General features: G+C 35.4%; 1 protein-coding gene across 1 annotated transcript; it reads left to right on the forward strand.

Annotated features, from left to right (window-relative positions):
• Positions 1-387: 387 nt before the first annotated feature.
• On the forward strand, positions 388-15,256 carry GLYATL3 (glycine-N-acyltransferase like 3; the record flags this gene model as incomplete). The annotated part of the gene is made up of 5 exons (XM_081941248.1): positions 388-498; positions 2,713-2,820; positions 9,939-10,065; positions 14,288-14,414; positions 14,962-15,256. The coding sequence occupies exons 1-5, from the start codon at positions 421-423 to the stop codon at positions 15,254-15,256; spliced, it is 735 nt and encodes a 244-aa protein (XP_081797374.1). The 5' UTR covers positions 388-420.
• Between the last annotated feature and the right edge of the window lie 566 nt (positions 15,257-15,822).

Raw genomic sequence — 15,822 nt, forward strand, 5'->3', positions numbered from 1 at the left:
ATATGCTTCATTTAACATAGTCCTTGAATCCTGACATGAATGGGCTCCTGATTACATTTAACGTCCTTAACTTTTGACATGAATGGGACCTATGATATTACTGTCATATGTCAAGGACTACTTGTACAGGTAATCCACTTTATAAATTCCACTGTAAAGCCTTGGTTGGTTTATTCTTGAGGCTATCAATCTCCATAAGATAATTTGTGTCTATGATACAGTGATACAGTTGGTATTGAATATTCAGAGCCCTCTTTACAGTATTAGTAAATGTAGAAACATCTTTACAAAGAATTTAAGATATAAATCTTACAAAGCATTGAGTAATATCTAGGAACGCCATTTGTCCAATCCATCAAAGTTCTCTTTTTCCCAGATATCTCCTTTTGTACTAGGTTGCTGTTAAATGGGCAAGTGAAGATGTTGGTGCTTAACTCTTCCACAAAACTGCAGATTCTAGAACAAATGTTAAAGAAGAATTTTCCTGAATCCCTCAAGGTAATGTAGATAATTCAAGATAAAATATTAGAATACATGAAAAGATCAAATCAATCTGTTTTTATTTATTTGTCACATGTATATAACTACTCATCTAACAGTGATTCTGGGCAGCACACATAATAACCACTAAATACCACAATTTAAATTTTTTAAAAATAAGAAAGAAACAAAATCCCTATCATACAGTCATCTAGCAGGCTCTATTCTATCATGGGATCCCCAAGCTTGTTGGCAAAACCACATTTTGTGGGCTTTCCAGAGGGCCAATATGATTGAGGTCAGGCTTACCTCAGGAGAAATGATCCACAGGACGGTGGTCAGAATAGCAAAGGCTTTCCTCCTAGATCTGCTCAATAAAACTCAAGCTGATGGTCCATAATACAGGTGAAACTCAAAACAATTAGAATATCGTGCAAAAGTTCATTTATTTCAGTAATGCAACTTAAAAGGTGAAACTAATATATGAGATAAGACTCATTACATACAAAGCAAGATAGTTCAAGCCATGATTTGTCATAATTGTGATGATTATGGCATACAGCTCATGAAAACCCCAAATCCACCATCTCAGAAAATTAGAATATTACATGCAATCAATAAAACAAGGATTGTACATAGAACAATATCGGACCTCTGAAAAGTATAAGCATACATATGTACTCAGTACTTGGTTTGGGCCCCTTTTGCAGCAATTGCTGCCTCAATGCGGCGTGGCATGGAAGCTATCAGCCTGTGGCACTGCTGAGGTGTTATGGAAGACCAGGATGCTTCAATAGCGGCCTTCAGCTCTTCTGCATTGTTCAGTAATTACTAGATAAAGATAATTACTAAAAATCTTACACAAAGGCAAAATGAGGAATTAGAGGGAGTATTGGAAATACAAATAGTGAAAAAGGTAAAATATATTGGAATCTGGCTAACGGCTAAATGTTCTACTATAAAAGAAGACAATTATTCAAAATTACTACAATAAATACGAAAGGACTTGGAAAATTGGGCTAAATTACAATTATCGCTGATTGGAAGAATTGCGACTATAAAAATGAATATCCTACCAAAATTTTTATTTCTATTCCAAACAGTACCAGTAAAATTAGGAAAAAACTTTTTTGTGGAATTAAATAAAATAATTTTAAAATTCATTTGGCTGGGAAAAAAGCTAGGATAAAATTAAAGCTACTACAGGACTATAGAATCAAAGGAGGATTTGGCCTCCTAGATTGGTAGCTTTACTACTAGACAGCAGTGGTAATATGGCTCAAAGAACGGATAGTACTCCAAAATAAAAGAATATTGATGATAGAGGGCCTGGCATGCCTTTATCTGGGAGGGAAAGAATAAAGCCCATAAATATTTTCAGAGACACTAGGTAAGAGAGCCTTATTAAAAATGTAGATGAAAATCCAAAGAAATTTCTATACAAAAATTCCCAGATGGATATCAACTATAGAAGCAATGATCTACCCCAATGTAATAGATTTGAACAGGATACTGTAAGTAATTCATTTATAAGTTGCAAATAGCATTGGGGTTTCACTGATGCTTTTTGGGGAGTAATTTGGGGGAAAGGGAGAATAAGTTTATTTATTTATATAAATTTATTTTCCTGATGTTGAAAGATTAGTCCCTTGACAGCTAGAATTGCATACAGAATCCATTTCTGTTGGTCAGCGGCCTGTTTCCTTTTAATAGGTAGGTAATTAAAAAGAATATAGATGTCAAAAAATGTTAAACTATTGTAAAGTCAGTATTGTTTTCTAGAACATAAAACCTTACACCATTACTTCAATGTTTTGATGAAACATTGCCCTTATTATATCTCCAGCATGATGATTTACTTACTCCTTTCCTATACAAATGCAATCAAGATCTGTAAATATAATCTATTATTTTTGTTGAATAAGCCATAATTTAAGATCCATTAAAATTGTTGACAGCAATGTTAGAGAAATTTTCCATTGTTTAAACAAAATGAAAATCTCTAATTGCTTTTCCCATTCATTCGTCTTTGTCTTGTAACATTTAATAGTTGCTTCTAATACTTTACGTGTCTGAAAATGCTGTTAGTCTGAATGAAGATGTCAATAAATGTTGAAGTTGCAAATAGTGCCAGTTGGTAAAAGCTTTGAGAATATAAAAAAAACTTAAAGAAATAGATTTTTAAAAGTGTTATTGTTTAATAAAACTTTGTAAACCCACCTTTTTTTGAAGGTTTATGGAGCAGTGTTGAATATAAACAGGGGAAATCCATTCAAAAAGGAAGTGGTTGTGGATTCATGGCCAGAATTTAAAGCTGTGATTACTCGCCGACAAAAAGAGGTAAAATGATACTTGTAATGGATCTATCCCAAATACCCTGAAATGCACAATGAGGGGCATTAATCTAAAATTTATACAGATTTTCCTGAGTTGGTATCCTCCAAAAATGTGGATGTATACTATATTAACATGTAGAGTTACAAAATTCAATGTCCTGGCTAATCTTGCTTTCATTTTTATTCTAATTTGCTTTTATGTCAAAACTGTGGTTGTCATTGGTTATCGTAACTATGTTTTCAAAGAACCAACCAATTTCTAAGTTTTGATTGTTTCTCTAAATCAAGAGTGGACAACCATTTGGGTCTTAATGCAACTCTGATTGCTGGGTGGGCACCAAGCACTTCATTTAGAATGTACCTGTAAAAAAATGAGCTTTTAGTGAAGAGGCTCAAAATCAGTAGGGGAAATTTTAGAGGAAAGTGAGAAATTTGGAGAGCTAGGGACTGTGAGCTAGGTTGACCTATTCTTCCTCTAAACTATAATTAATTTTAATTGACATTTCAGATTTAGTTATAATAAGTAGAACTAAAAGTGTAAATGAAAATTTCTGATAGCCTCTGAGAAGATTACACTAATAATACCAAACATAACATTAAAGTGAAATAAGCAACAAGTGATGAATGTGCTATCTCTATTATAATTCCTAAAAAAGAAAGATTGTACTCATTGTGGCTCTTAATAATCTTCCTAAAGGCCTGCTTTTCCCAAGGAAAATGATGGACTTCCTTTCACTGCATGAGCTCAAGCAAAGTCTAGATCAGTGGCAGTCAACCTGGTCCCTACCGCCCTCTAGTGGGCGTTCTAGCTTTCATGGTGGGCGGTAGGGGTTTGCTGTAATTCTGCTTTATAAATTTTATAAAGTAAAGTTACTTCCCTACTTTATAAATCACTAGTGGGCGGTTAGAAAATTTTACTACTAACTGAGATACAAAAGTGGGTGGTAGGTATAAAAAGGCTGACTACCCCTGGTCTAGATAGACATTTCGCTACCTCAGAATTACAAGGTTCTATGTGTGTCACGACCATTTTGTGGGAAATGAGCCTTAAACATTTGAAAAATTGTACTTGTTACCCCATTGTACATAGAAGGAAAATTTTTGGTATATGAGCCTATCAACAAATAGTGCATGCAAGCAAAAAAAATGAGGCCGATGGTGACTCATTTTGGGGTCATGCTGGAGGCTCCGAATTTCAGATAGAACCTTGTTATGCCATAAAAATGAGAATTCCAAAGTTTAATAATTTTTTTTTGAAAAAAGCACTGAATTCAACTTGATATTATCTCAAATTTGTTTTTGTCCCCATAAAATGCTTGTATATTACTATTTAAAGTTTTAGCATTAGATGTAAGAATGTAAATGCATGTCTTAATACTGAGAATTACTATTTAACCCCAGTATTGGATAATGGTTTCTTCAAAATGGTGCAAATATAGTCATTATCGACTTTAGGCATCCATTTGAACATACTTTCTATGTCATCTTGTTTTGCTTTGGAAAGTGTGTGTACGTGTAACTCTGTCTTAGCTACAGGCAATGTAAAAGATGCGGCAGGCAGTGTTGGCGAAGCAGGTTTCCCGCAAACACTCCTCGTCTTCTTTTCAAAGGCACGGATGGTGACCGTGTTCCAATCTTCCATAGCAAAGGTTGTCTTTTTTTAAAATATTTTTTTTATTTTTTGAGTAAATGCAAACAAACACCTTAAGATCATCTTCCATTACAAATTGTAGAAAGTGTGTCAATTGGTTACAAAGAACTTTTGTGCATCCCTTCCACAGTCATCACCTATGATTCATATCAAGTTATATATTTTACATCACATATATTTATATATCTTGCTGTTGTGGCCCAGCCGGTGCCACTGTCACCAGACTCCGAGAGTGATAGTCCATACGAGTCAGCTCCAGAGGAGATGGGAGATCCTGGACAGGATTCGGAGGCTGAGCAGGAATCCGAGAGTCTGGTCGGCCACCAGGTGGCGCCAGAGGCATGGAGCAGCGGTGAGAGCCAGAGGAGGAGGACTCCCGATGCCCTGCCTTGGAGCAGCGGAGAGGACAGTGACTCAGGACTTAGCAGGGCGTTTCTAGATGCCCGTTTCCGGCGCGCCCACAAACGCAAGGAGCGTGGGCGTAATTATAGGCAGTAAAGAGCTCTCAGGTGCTGTTTGGGAGACGCCCTTTTTAGGTTATAAAAGGGTTGACTCTGGAGAGGCTCTGCGTAACAATCAACAAAGGACTTAAGCCAGCAACTCTAGTCTGGGATCCTGGCAAGCTGGATAGCTGCTTTTGTGTGTTCTGTCTCTGTGAGTTCTGTCTTGGTGGCTTGCTGCCACAAAACCTCTTGTCTGTTGGTGTAATAAACCTTGTTCCCTTGTACTGTTCCGGAGTGTGTGTGCTGTGTGGGCAACGGAGGAAGGGGGGTCAGAACATCTTGCTATCATCATAGCTCATCCTTCATATGACTATAGTTGTTTTAACGTCCCTTTATAACAAACATTCCAAAATTTAAAACAAAACCACATAGTGGCATTCCCTTATCTATTTTCAATATCATCCAGCCACATTATACCTTTATAACACATTCAAAATAAAAATTAATTATCTTTAATAACAAAACTTTTAGACCTCTTTTCTTAATCATTGTTTACAATTTATATCCAATTTCCCTTTATCATGTCAATACAAATTATTACATTATTATCATTATCAGTCATTTATTTAATAATAGTTTGACTAAGTTTAACTTACTTTTTCCCATTTTTTCACCATTTAAATTTTTTACCAAATTTCCTCTTATCAAACATATATATGTATGTATGCATGTATGTATGTATGTATGTATGTGTGTTACAACCCCTGGTATGCCCAAATATTTGTGTTACAACCCCTGGTATGCCCAAATATTTCCCTGGCTCAACTGATAAGGAGGCGAGCCTGTGGCTTAGTGGCTAAGACTTCTGCGTAAGATATAATACAGCCCAAGTTCAAATCCCAGTAAGGGTATGGCTAGCTGATGAGAGCTAATTAGCTCGAAATAGATCTATACTAGTCTCCCTTTATATATTTATCAGTACAAATAAAACATATATATATATATGTGTGTGTGTGTGTGTGTTTTCTGAGGTTTTCGCGGGTGTTTGTATGTACGTCTTTGGTTGTTCGGGTTAGAATTCTACACAGGAGAAAACCCGAACAACCAAAGACGTACACATATATATATATATATATATATATATATATATATATATATATATATATATATATGCTGGTTTTGTTGTATTCGGGTCTTTTCCCGTGTAAGGTTTCCCCCCTTACACGGGAAAAGACCCGAATACAACAAAACCAGCATACCTACACCCGTGAAAATCTACAAAAACAATATATATATATATATATATATATATATATATATATATATATATATATATATATATATATATATATATATATATATATATATATACACACACACATACACATACACATACACATACACATACACATACACATACACATACACATACATACATACATACATACACATACACATACACATACATACATACATACATACATACACATCTTTGGTTGTTCGGGTTTTCTTCCACGTAGAATTGGAAGTATCTTCACGACGTTTCGATGAAGTCTCATTCATCATCTTCAGGCTGGTGCTTCCTGCTTGGTGCTTCCGGCTTGGTGCTTCCAGGAGCAATGTGAGATCTATATATATATATTTGTGTTACAACCCCTGGTATGCCCAAATATGGGAGGGAGCTCACTACTCCCCCTTTCTGTCCTTCGGCTCATTACAGAAAACCATCCAGGCAGAAAACCATATTTTTATTTTTAATGTTGCCTTTTTATATTTGTGTTGTATTTGTGCTGATAAATAAATAAAGGGAGACTAGTATAGATCTATTTCAAGCTATTTAGCTCTCATCAGCTAGCCATACCCTTACTGGGATTTGAACCTGGGCTGTATTACATATTAGGCAGGAGTCTTAGCCACTAAACCACAGGCTCCCTGCCTGGATGGTTTTCTGTAATGAGCCACACACACATTGTTATCATTATTAATTATTTATCTAACTTTATCATTACCACTACATTTTTAACATAATGTTCTAATTTAAAAAAAAATTAGACCTCTTTTCTTAATCATTGTTTACAATTTATATCCAATTTCCCTTTATCATGTCAATACAAATTATTACATTATTATCATTATCAGTCATTTATTTAACAATAGTTTGACTAAGTTTAACTTACTTTCCTCCCTTTTTTCACCATTTAAAATTTATACCAAATTTCCTCTTATCAAACCAATATATATGTATATATTGCTATCATTATCAATTATTTACCTAACTTTATCATTATCACTACATTTTTAACATAATGCTCTAATTTTAACTAAATTTAACTAGTGTTTTATTATTAATTTTCATATCTCAACCTGTGTCTTTCCAGTAATAGTGTAGTCCTATTTCTTTTGCCATTTGTGGAATTAGTCTTCTGGTTATTTCCTTAATCAAATTTGTTTGGACTTCTCTTCGCGACTTGTTGTTTGTTACATATCTTGTAAAATCTCGAAACCCTCCATCAGCTTCTTTAATCTGCTTATATTTGGTTATCAGTAGTGTTTCTGTCAAAGTTTCTCTCCTTAAGTCCATCCATTCTTTTCATTTTTCTTCTTCTATACCTTGAAGTCTGTAGTAAAGCACCTTTCCATCTATGTTCCCTTTCCTTGTTCCACTCTTTCCATCTCCAACCACACTCAATTCACTGTCAATATCCACAGTTATCTTTCCTCTTTGTTCATTTTTCCCTTGGGTTTTTAGGACTATAGCCTCCACTTTTTCCATTTGCTGAATATCTTCCATTTTTCCATCAGGTTTTACCACATTAAAATTTATATTTTCAATATTTTCCCATCTTGTCTCATCTGTTGTTTCTAATAATTTTTCAATTCCAAACATAATCTGTTGTAATGTTATGGTTTCTTTTTGAAGTCGTGCCATCCTTCCAATTAGTAAACACTGCCACTCTAGTTTAAAAAGAAATCTTTGTTTTCATTTCTTTCCAGCTACCAACAAGCATCCAGAGAGCATCTGCATAAATAACTCATGCTCTTCTCTATAAACAAGCTGAAGCCTTTGAAGTCAAGGTCAAAATAATCAAAGGGGAAAAAGCAAAAGCAATGTTTCCAGGTCTCAATGTCCAATCTCCAAGTGGCAGTGTAACTTCTTTTACCTTTAAGATTACTACCCTCTTTATATTCCTTTTATATTTTCTTTATGTTTCAGGCTTAGAAGAAACAAAATTCCTAAATGAAACAAAATAAAAAGAAAGAATCCATCCCAACCAGTATTGTAGAAATAAAGGAAAAGATTTAATCCATAGATAAAAAAGAAATAGAAGAAGAAAATCCGATACTTTCACTTTAAAAAGTAAAAAATGTTCACAAAATTTCCATCGAAAAAAAAAAAAAAGAGAACACATTGTCAAATAATGCTTAGTTTCACCGCTTATTTCCTTTTCTTTACAAGTTTAATTTAACTTCAATCTTTTTTGGGCAGTTTTTTATAAAAATAAGATTTCCTCACCAGAAGGACACCCTTTCTCTTTCCGCTTTCCTCCCGTTGCGGAGCTGTCCCGACTTCAGCAGCTTGAGGCTGTGCTTTTTGTCGCCGACTAGAACAGATTCTCTTGGATCAATCAGGGACTTTGCAATGTCCCTGAGATCAGCAAGACGTACTCTTCCCTGTCACCATCTCTTCAGGATGGTTTAGGTCCATATGGACGTCCAGCGGCAAAAGTGTCGATTGCGATCTCGGAGCTCCGAGGTTGCACGTCGTACTGTCGCGATGTCAGCTCCTTTCTCCCCATAGCGAAGGTTGTCTTGAACCTTACTGTTGAATGGATCTGGGTGAATTTTAGTTGTGATACTTTAGCATACGGCACATTACTGTACTGAAACTGCTTTGAACACATGGGGTAATTTTTAAAATGTGTGGGCTTCATCTGGATGATTTTGAATAGCTGGCATCGCTTGGCTTTTTTCAGCAATCTTAGGAAAGAAACTGGTGAAAATAATTCTGTTGGTAGCATAGCACATTCAATTGTGCTATGCATATTATCCACTTCTTGAATGCAAGAGTGTCCTGGTACAGAAAACTTCATTTCAATGCTTTCAATGTTTGGGTGATTGGGTGACCTACCTCACTAAAGGCTTATCCCTGCTTAAGCTAATGTGCTGGAACATACATACATACAGCCATTCACACACACACACACACACACACACACACACACACACACACACACACACATTATTACACAGTTCTAACTGCAGTGCCTTGAAACATGTTTATTCAAGTGTGACTCAAGTCTGAACTTGCTTCCATATTGTGGAAAGGAGACATTATTTCGGTATTCACGTGTCCAGAAACGGAGGCAACGTTAGGCGCTGCAGGCTCCAATCCTTGCTCCGGCACAAGCAACAACAATTGGCTGCTGCAAATAGAACCCTATAATTCTGAGTTTTCGTGCGATATTGCAGATAGAACCTTATAATTTTGCTACTTGTGGCAAATTTATTTAGAAATTTTACAAAATAAATTGTTAAAAAATTAAATCATATTTAATTATATTAAATATTAAATATATAGAACCTTGTCACACTCTTAACTCATTTTTGACCAAAATGTCAGATAGAACCCTGTAATTCTGAGGTAGCGATTTGTTGAAGTTATTTTAATTTGGTCTGCACATACAGAGTAGGGTTGAACTCAGTGACTAATGGTTATTTCAATTCAATTGTTTTGTTTTGTGTAATGCATTATGTGAATGCAGTCCAGGCAGCATAGGAAAAGGATTGCAATGGGTTTCTTAATCATTTTCCAGGTTGAAAGTAGTCAATTCTTCCTTCCCGAACCACGGAAACTCCCAATTGGTATCCTAGCGGTAGTTCTCCTACTGATCTGTAGCTAGTCAGTGCCCTGATCTGCAGACCTCCTCCTTTCATTGTTATGACCTTTATCTATAGTAACAAACTAGGTGCATATCTGCGTGCATAATACTATTAATTGAATTAAGATGCTTCTTTTTTCACACATAGTCCAAAAGTGATGCCCTAGACTACTTTACAAATGCCTGTGCTGTCTTCTACAAAAATCTGCACGCTTACCAGGCATTGTTGGAGAACCCAGAAACTATAAACTGGGAGCAGGCCTTCCAGATACAAGGTAAAAGTTATTATTTGCTATGAAAAAAAACACATTAATGATTATCCTGAATTTTAAAAAAATATTTTAAAATGAGAAACTGAAAAATTCTGATGGTACAGAGTTGAGAATTTCAACTATTGTCTTTCTCCATTCAATTTTCACACCAATATGCTTAATCCCAGAGTTTATCAAGTGAGAAAAGCTGCTTCAAATAGATTATTAATAACAGATAAACCAGACTCTAATAGGATGCTGTTTTTCATCAATCTTTTATGATGAGATGTTTCTCCTGAGCTTCCCAAAAAATTGGTCTGACAAGGTATCTGGAACAAGTAAGCAACTTTTTTGATTCTCCAGGTGCAGGAGCCATATCGTTTCCCATATGAATCTTGTTTAGCAAGCAGAGTAATGTGGGTGGATTGGAGCTCCTTAACAGCACCATTTTCTTCTCTAAATTACCTTACATAACTTTGAATTTACCATATTTTTCGGAGTATAAGACGCACCTTTCTCCCCCTAAAAAGGGGTAAAAATTTGGGTGCATCTTATACACTAAATGTAGCCCCACCCACTCACCGGCCCCAACCCTTAGGCCTCTGCCTCCCAGCAATTTACCTCCTTGCAGCAAACAGGGAAATGGCAATAGGCTATGGCAACCCTTCAGCCTGAAACAGCTGATGATCAGGAGGACCATGCTGAAATTGAAAGTGAAACTTGCTGTTTGCTGCATGAGACAAATTGCTGGAAGGCAGAGGCAGATTGTTTTTTTCTTGTGCTAATCCGGCTGTTTGCTGTTGCTGCAAGGAGGTAAGTCAATAACTATATATTCCTATAGAATGTTCAAATTATTAGACTTATTTTTTTAAAGACTGACTTATTATTGTTCTAGACAAATTAACAAAATGAAGTAAATTTTATTATGTAAATACTTGATCTAAAGTGGCCCAGTGCTATTGTATCTTCTTTTAAATAGCAGAGAATAACTATACTTCCAGAAAGCCACATCAATTTTAACAGCATCTGTACAAGTATAGTCTGAAATGTAATACCACAAACAGTGTATATTGTCTGTACTGTTTGTTGTTCGTTGCAAGGAGGCTAATTGCTGGAAGGCAGAGACATATATTTTTCCCTTGTTTTCCTCCCCAAAAGCTAGGTGCGTCTTACACCTCGGAGCATCTTTTTTTTGAAAAGTTTTTTTTCATTTTAATTAAACAAAAACACAAAAAAAGAATCATCCTTCATTACATATTGTAGAAAGCGTGTCGATTGATTACAGATAACTTTCGTGCATTTCTTCCACAGTCATTACTTATAGTTCATATTAGATTATACACTTAAAATCAAAAATCTTTGTATATCTTACTATCAATGTACCACAATTCTCATTTGACTACAATTATTTGAATGTGCTTTTACCTCAAATAATTCACTTAAAGACACAACCACATAATGGCATTCATTAGCTATTTCAAAAATCCTCCAATAATTTTACATCTTTATAACATTTTCTAAGTAAAAGTCAATTAATAAAGTTTCTAAACCTTTCCCCCCCTTTTTTTTTTTCAATTTTCTGTTTAGAGTTTGTAACCAGGTTTCTTTTGCCAAAACCAGAGCATATATATATATTATTAAACAATATCCATTGACATTTCCTTGTTGTTATTATAGTTAGCTAAAAATCATTTACTATTTGTATCCAACCTCCTCTCGTCAAACCCAAAAAACATTACACCTTTATGACAAGATCTGAATAAAAATTGGTTAATAAAATTTATAGGTCTTTTTCCCAGATCGCAATTTGCAATTTATACCCAAATTTCTTTTACTAGTTTGCCAGTACATGTATATATCATTAAGCTGTATCCATTATCATTTCATTATTGTTATTATAATTAATTATTTGTTAATGAATAAACATTTAATAACAATCTAAATTCCTACTTATTGATCACCAAAATTAACTAATTTTTTATTATCAACTTTCATTGTCAACCTGTATCTTTCCAGTAACAAAGCAGTGTTATCTCTCTTGCCAATTGTGGTGTCAGTCTTCTTTTTATTTCCTTTATAAGGTTTTCATAGACTTCTCTCTACACCTTGTTGCTTGAAGGATCTTTCAGGTAATCTCGTTGCCCTCCATTTGCTATTAAAATTAGCTTGTCTTTGGTTGTCAATCGTGCTTCTGAAAAAATTTCTGTTCTTAAATCCATCATCATTTCTCTTTTTTCTTCTTCTGAATCTTGGAATCTGAGGTAGAGCTCCAGTTTGTCGAATTCCCTTTTCCATATTCCCTTCTTTCCACTTTCACCCACATTTGCTCTATTAATAAAATCATCTATTGTCTTGTCTTTATCTTCTATGTCTTCATTCTCCTGTTTAATTTTTGGGGCTCCAACCCCTTCATCTTTTGCTGTGAGGAACACTAGTTTTTCCAACTTCTTCTCAATTCTCCCATATCCTTCCAGTAGATTTTGAATTCCAGCCAAGATATTTTGGAATTTTAAGGTTTCCTCATCTGAGTATTGATCCATGTTTCCAAAAAAGAAGGAGGAAAAAGAAAAACTAATAACCACCGCCGCTCTAGCCTTCCAGGCCTCTTTAATTTTTTATTTTAGATTGACTTAAACACAAGTTCTTTATGCTCTTCAAAGAAGAAGGGTTCTGTTTTATTTTTCCTTTCTCTCCCCTGCCAAAATAGTTCTCAAAGAGCAACTGCAAAAACAATTTGTGCCCTTGGCTCTTTATCACTTTCTGTAAACAAATTGCAAACCCTTCAGCTACAAAGTCAGTAAGATCAAAGAGGAAAAGAGAAGAAATACGTTGTTTCAAAAACTCCAGCCTCTGACCTCCGAGTGGCAGTGTTGCTACCTTTCGCTTTCTAATATTTATCTCTGGCTTATAGAAAACAAAGTTCTTTAATGAAATTTAATAACAAGTAATGGGAAGAATTGTTAAAATAAAAAGGAAGGTTGTAATCCAAAAGTCAAAAAATAAAGTAACAAAAAACAGAAGAAGAAAAATTAATCTGTTCACTTTAAGAGGAGAAACAAAAAGTATAGTTACAAAGAAAAAAAAGCTTTCCAGAGCAATCCAATATAGGTTAATTTCGCCGCTTAATTCTTTTGCTTAAGGATTTAATTTGGCTTAAAAAAAGTTTCTTTGGGCAGTCTTTCTCAAAATAGAAAAAATACCTCACCAGATGGACTCACTTTCTCTTTTCACTTCCTTCCTTCTGGAGCCATCCCTACTTCATCAGCCTGGGGCTGCCTGTTTACTGCCGGCTTGAAGAGCTTCCCTTGGGTAAATCAGGGACTTTGCGGTGTCTCTGAGACCAGCAACACTTCATCTTCCTGATCACCATCTCTGTGGGATGGTTTAGGTCCAAATGGACCATCTAGCAGCAAAAGTATCAACGATGGTCTTGGAGTGTCGAGACCGCACGTTGTATCATCACGATGTTGGCTCCTTATACTGAAAAATATGGTATATTATTTGGATTCTAAACAGGAGGAAACTTGTGAGGGCCGATAGCATGCTTCCTTGGCATGGAGGAGCTTTTCCTTTATCATCCTTGTCTTCCACTGCCACCATTAAAATCTTGTTCTGACATTTTTAAAATTCTGAGGCACATGGGAAAGGATAGCATAGGCCAGTGATGGCTAACCTTTTCGGCATTGTGTGTCAAAAGTGGGGGGAGCACAAGGGGTCATGGGCTTGCAGGCCACACCCATAATCCTATGCACATGACCCCCATGTGCATGCAGGCGCAAAAGATCAGTCTACAGCCTACCAAAGGAAGGGAAAAAGTTGGGGAACCTGAAGCACTAGATTAGGGATAGATTGTCATGGACAAAATCTGTCTGGTCTCTAAGAGTTGATACTGACAGTGGCAAATAATTATGGCAATCAAATGTTCTTGTGAATGACTATTTTGCTGGATTTCTTTCAATCATGTGTTAAGTGCTTATGGCAAATAAGAATGAATTTATTATTTGAGTAATCCAGCATATGATACCAATTTGACTATAGATTTGGTTTCATAATGTCACCTACAATTGAATTCTTTTGGTTTTTATTCACTTCAAAATAGTTTCCAAAAATTCAAAGTATTTTAAGCAAGAGTGCAATATTGTAGATATTAATAGTTTTGTAGATCATTAATAGTTTTCATTATATTTAAAGAGGGTCTTTTGCTTAATGTTTTATTTAAAATATAATAATTTTTTTCGGAACATAGGTTTACAGGATGGCTTATACAAAACTTCCAAGATTGTTGCTGATGCCAAGCATGTAAATTTGAAGTTGTCTTCTTTCAAAATGGTAATCTACCCAGACCCAGATGCACTTCCAGATGTTCAACTTCCGTATGTCTAACTCTATTATTACAGGATTTCTTAATAGTAATAGTCCTATTTGGTAAATGTCAAAGTAAAATTTTATGAGAATGGATATAAAAGTTTTAATTAAGCATAGCATTTCCAGCAGTCTGATGCCTCCTGCCCCTATTACTCCAGTAATTTCTGAAATTCTCAGGAGAATTTTTAATTTTAATAAACTTACTCTGAAGGTTGTAATTACCAATATCTGTTTGGGTGGAGAGGAAGGAAGACTCCAGAACTGAATATTTTTCTCCCCATTTTCCCCATTGAGCAAATTATGTGTTAATAGCCCTACCTTTGGGTATTTCTTTGCAAACATAAATGGATTCAATCCCCCCATGTGTTCCTATATTCATTTATCCTAAGTTGCTTACAGCAAATGTTAAGCAAAAAACTTTTTTAGGTTAGTTCCTGCACCGAAACTGACTTCCCTTGATGCATCTCATGCAAGTCTGCTGAATAACACCTGGTCCCGAGGAGGAAGTGATCAATGCCAGAAATACCTCATCAACCTCATTTGCTGTTTCCCCAGCATGTGCATTTTGGATGAACATGGATGCCCCATCTCCTGGGGTCTGACAGACCAATTTGCTACTATGATCCATGGCTATACATTGCCCAAGCATCGTAGGAAAGGGTACAGCCGTCTCATTGCAACAAATCTAGCTAAGGTGTTACACAGCAAGGGGTTTCCAGCTCAAGGAAATGTTCTGGAGGATAACTTACCATCATTAACTCTGCTAAAAAGCATGAATGCCAGATTCTTACCTTGTCAGTTTGTCAGAGTTATCCACACTCCTTTCTACCTTTTAGCTAAACCCGAGTGAACTTGGTAGATTTTTTAAAAAAACTCTATGATGGTAGCTACCTAATCTGAGGACTCATACCTTGTATTTGATGTTATACACGTCTGAACATGTTATGATATATTTAGACATAACCTTGAAGTCCATTTATGAAACAGCAATGCTATTCCATATTAATGCAAGTTTTAAAGGAACAACAGTTGTTTTCAAGCTTAGACAGAAGACTGAGAAGAGATATTTAACAAATAATAAAGTAGTGTTCAATTGGAAGCACTTATTGATAATTGTTTTCATAGAATGCAAAGACTTTTTAAATTCTCCAACTCAAATCATTCAATCTTTTCCATATTACTTCCCAAACCCATTGAATCTTGTATATTCTTTGATTTTGTATATCCTTTGAAACTACATAGATGTGATGAAATATAATAAGGAGGTGGATTCCCAAGAGAGAAAGGGTGCATTTCAGAGGAGTAAGAGGCAACTCAGTTCAGATTCTACGTATGTGAGAAATAGGGTGAAGACAGCCCTTCCATTTGCAGTGTATATTGTATACAGATAATAGAGTGCTCAGTCTGGCAAGATTT

Source organism: Natrix helvetica (genome assembly GCF_964273705.1).
Source record: "Natrix helvetica genome assembly, chromosome: 2".
NCBI classification, from domain to species: Eukaryota; Metazoa; Chordata; class Lepidosauria; order Squamata; family Natricidae; genus Natrix; species Natrix helvetica.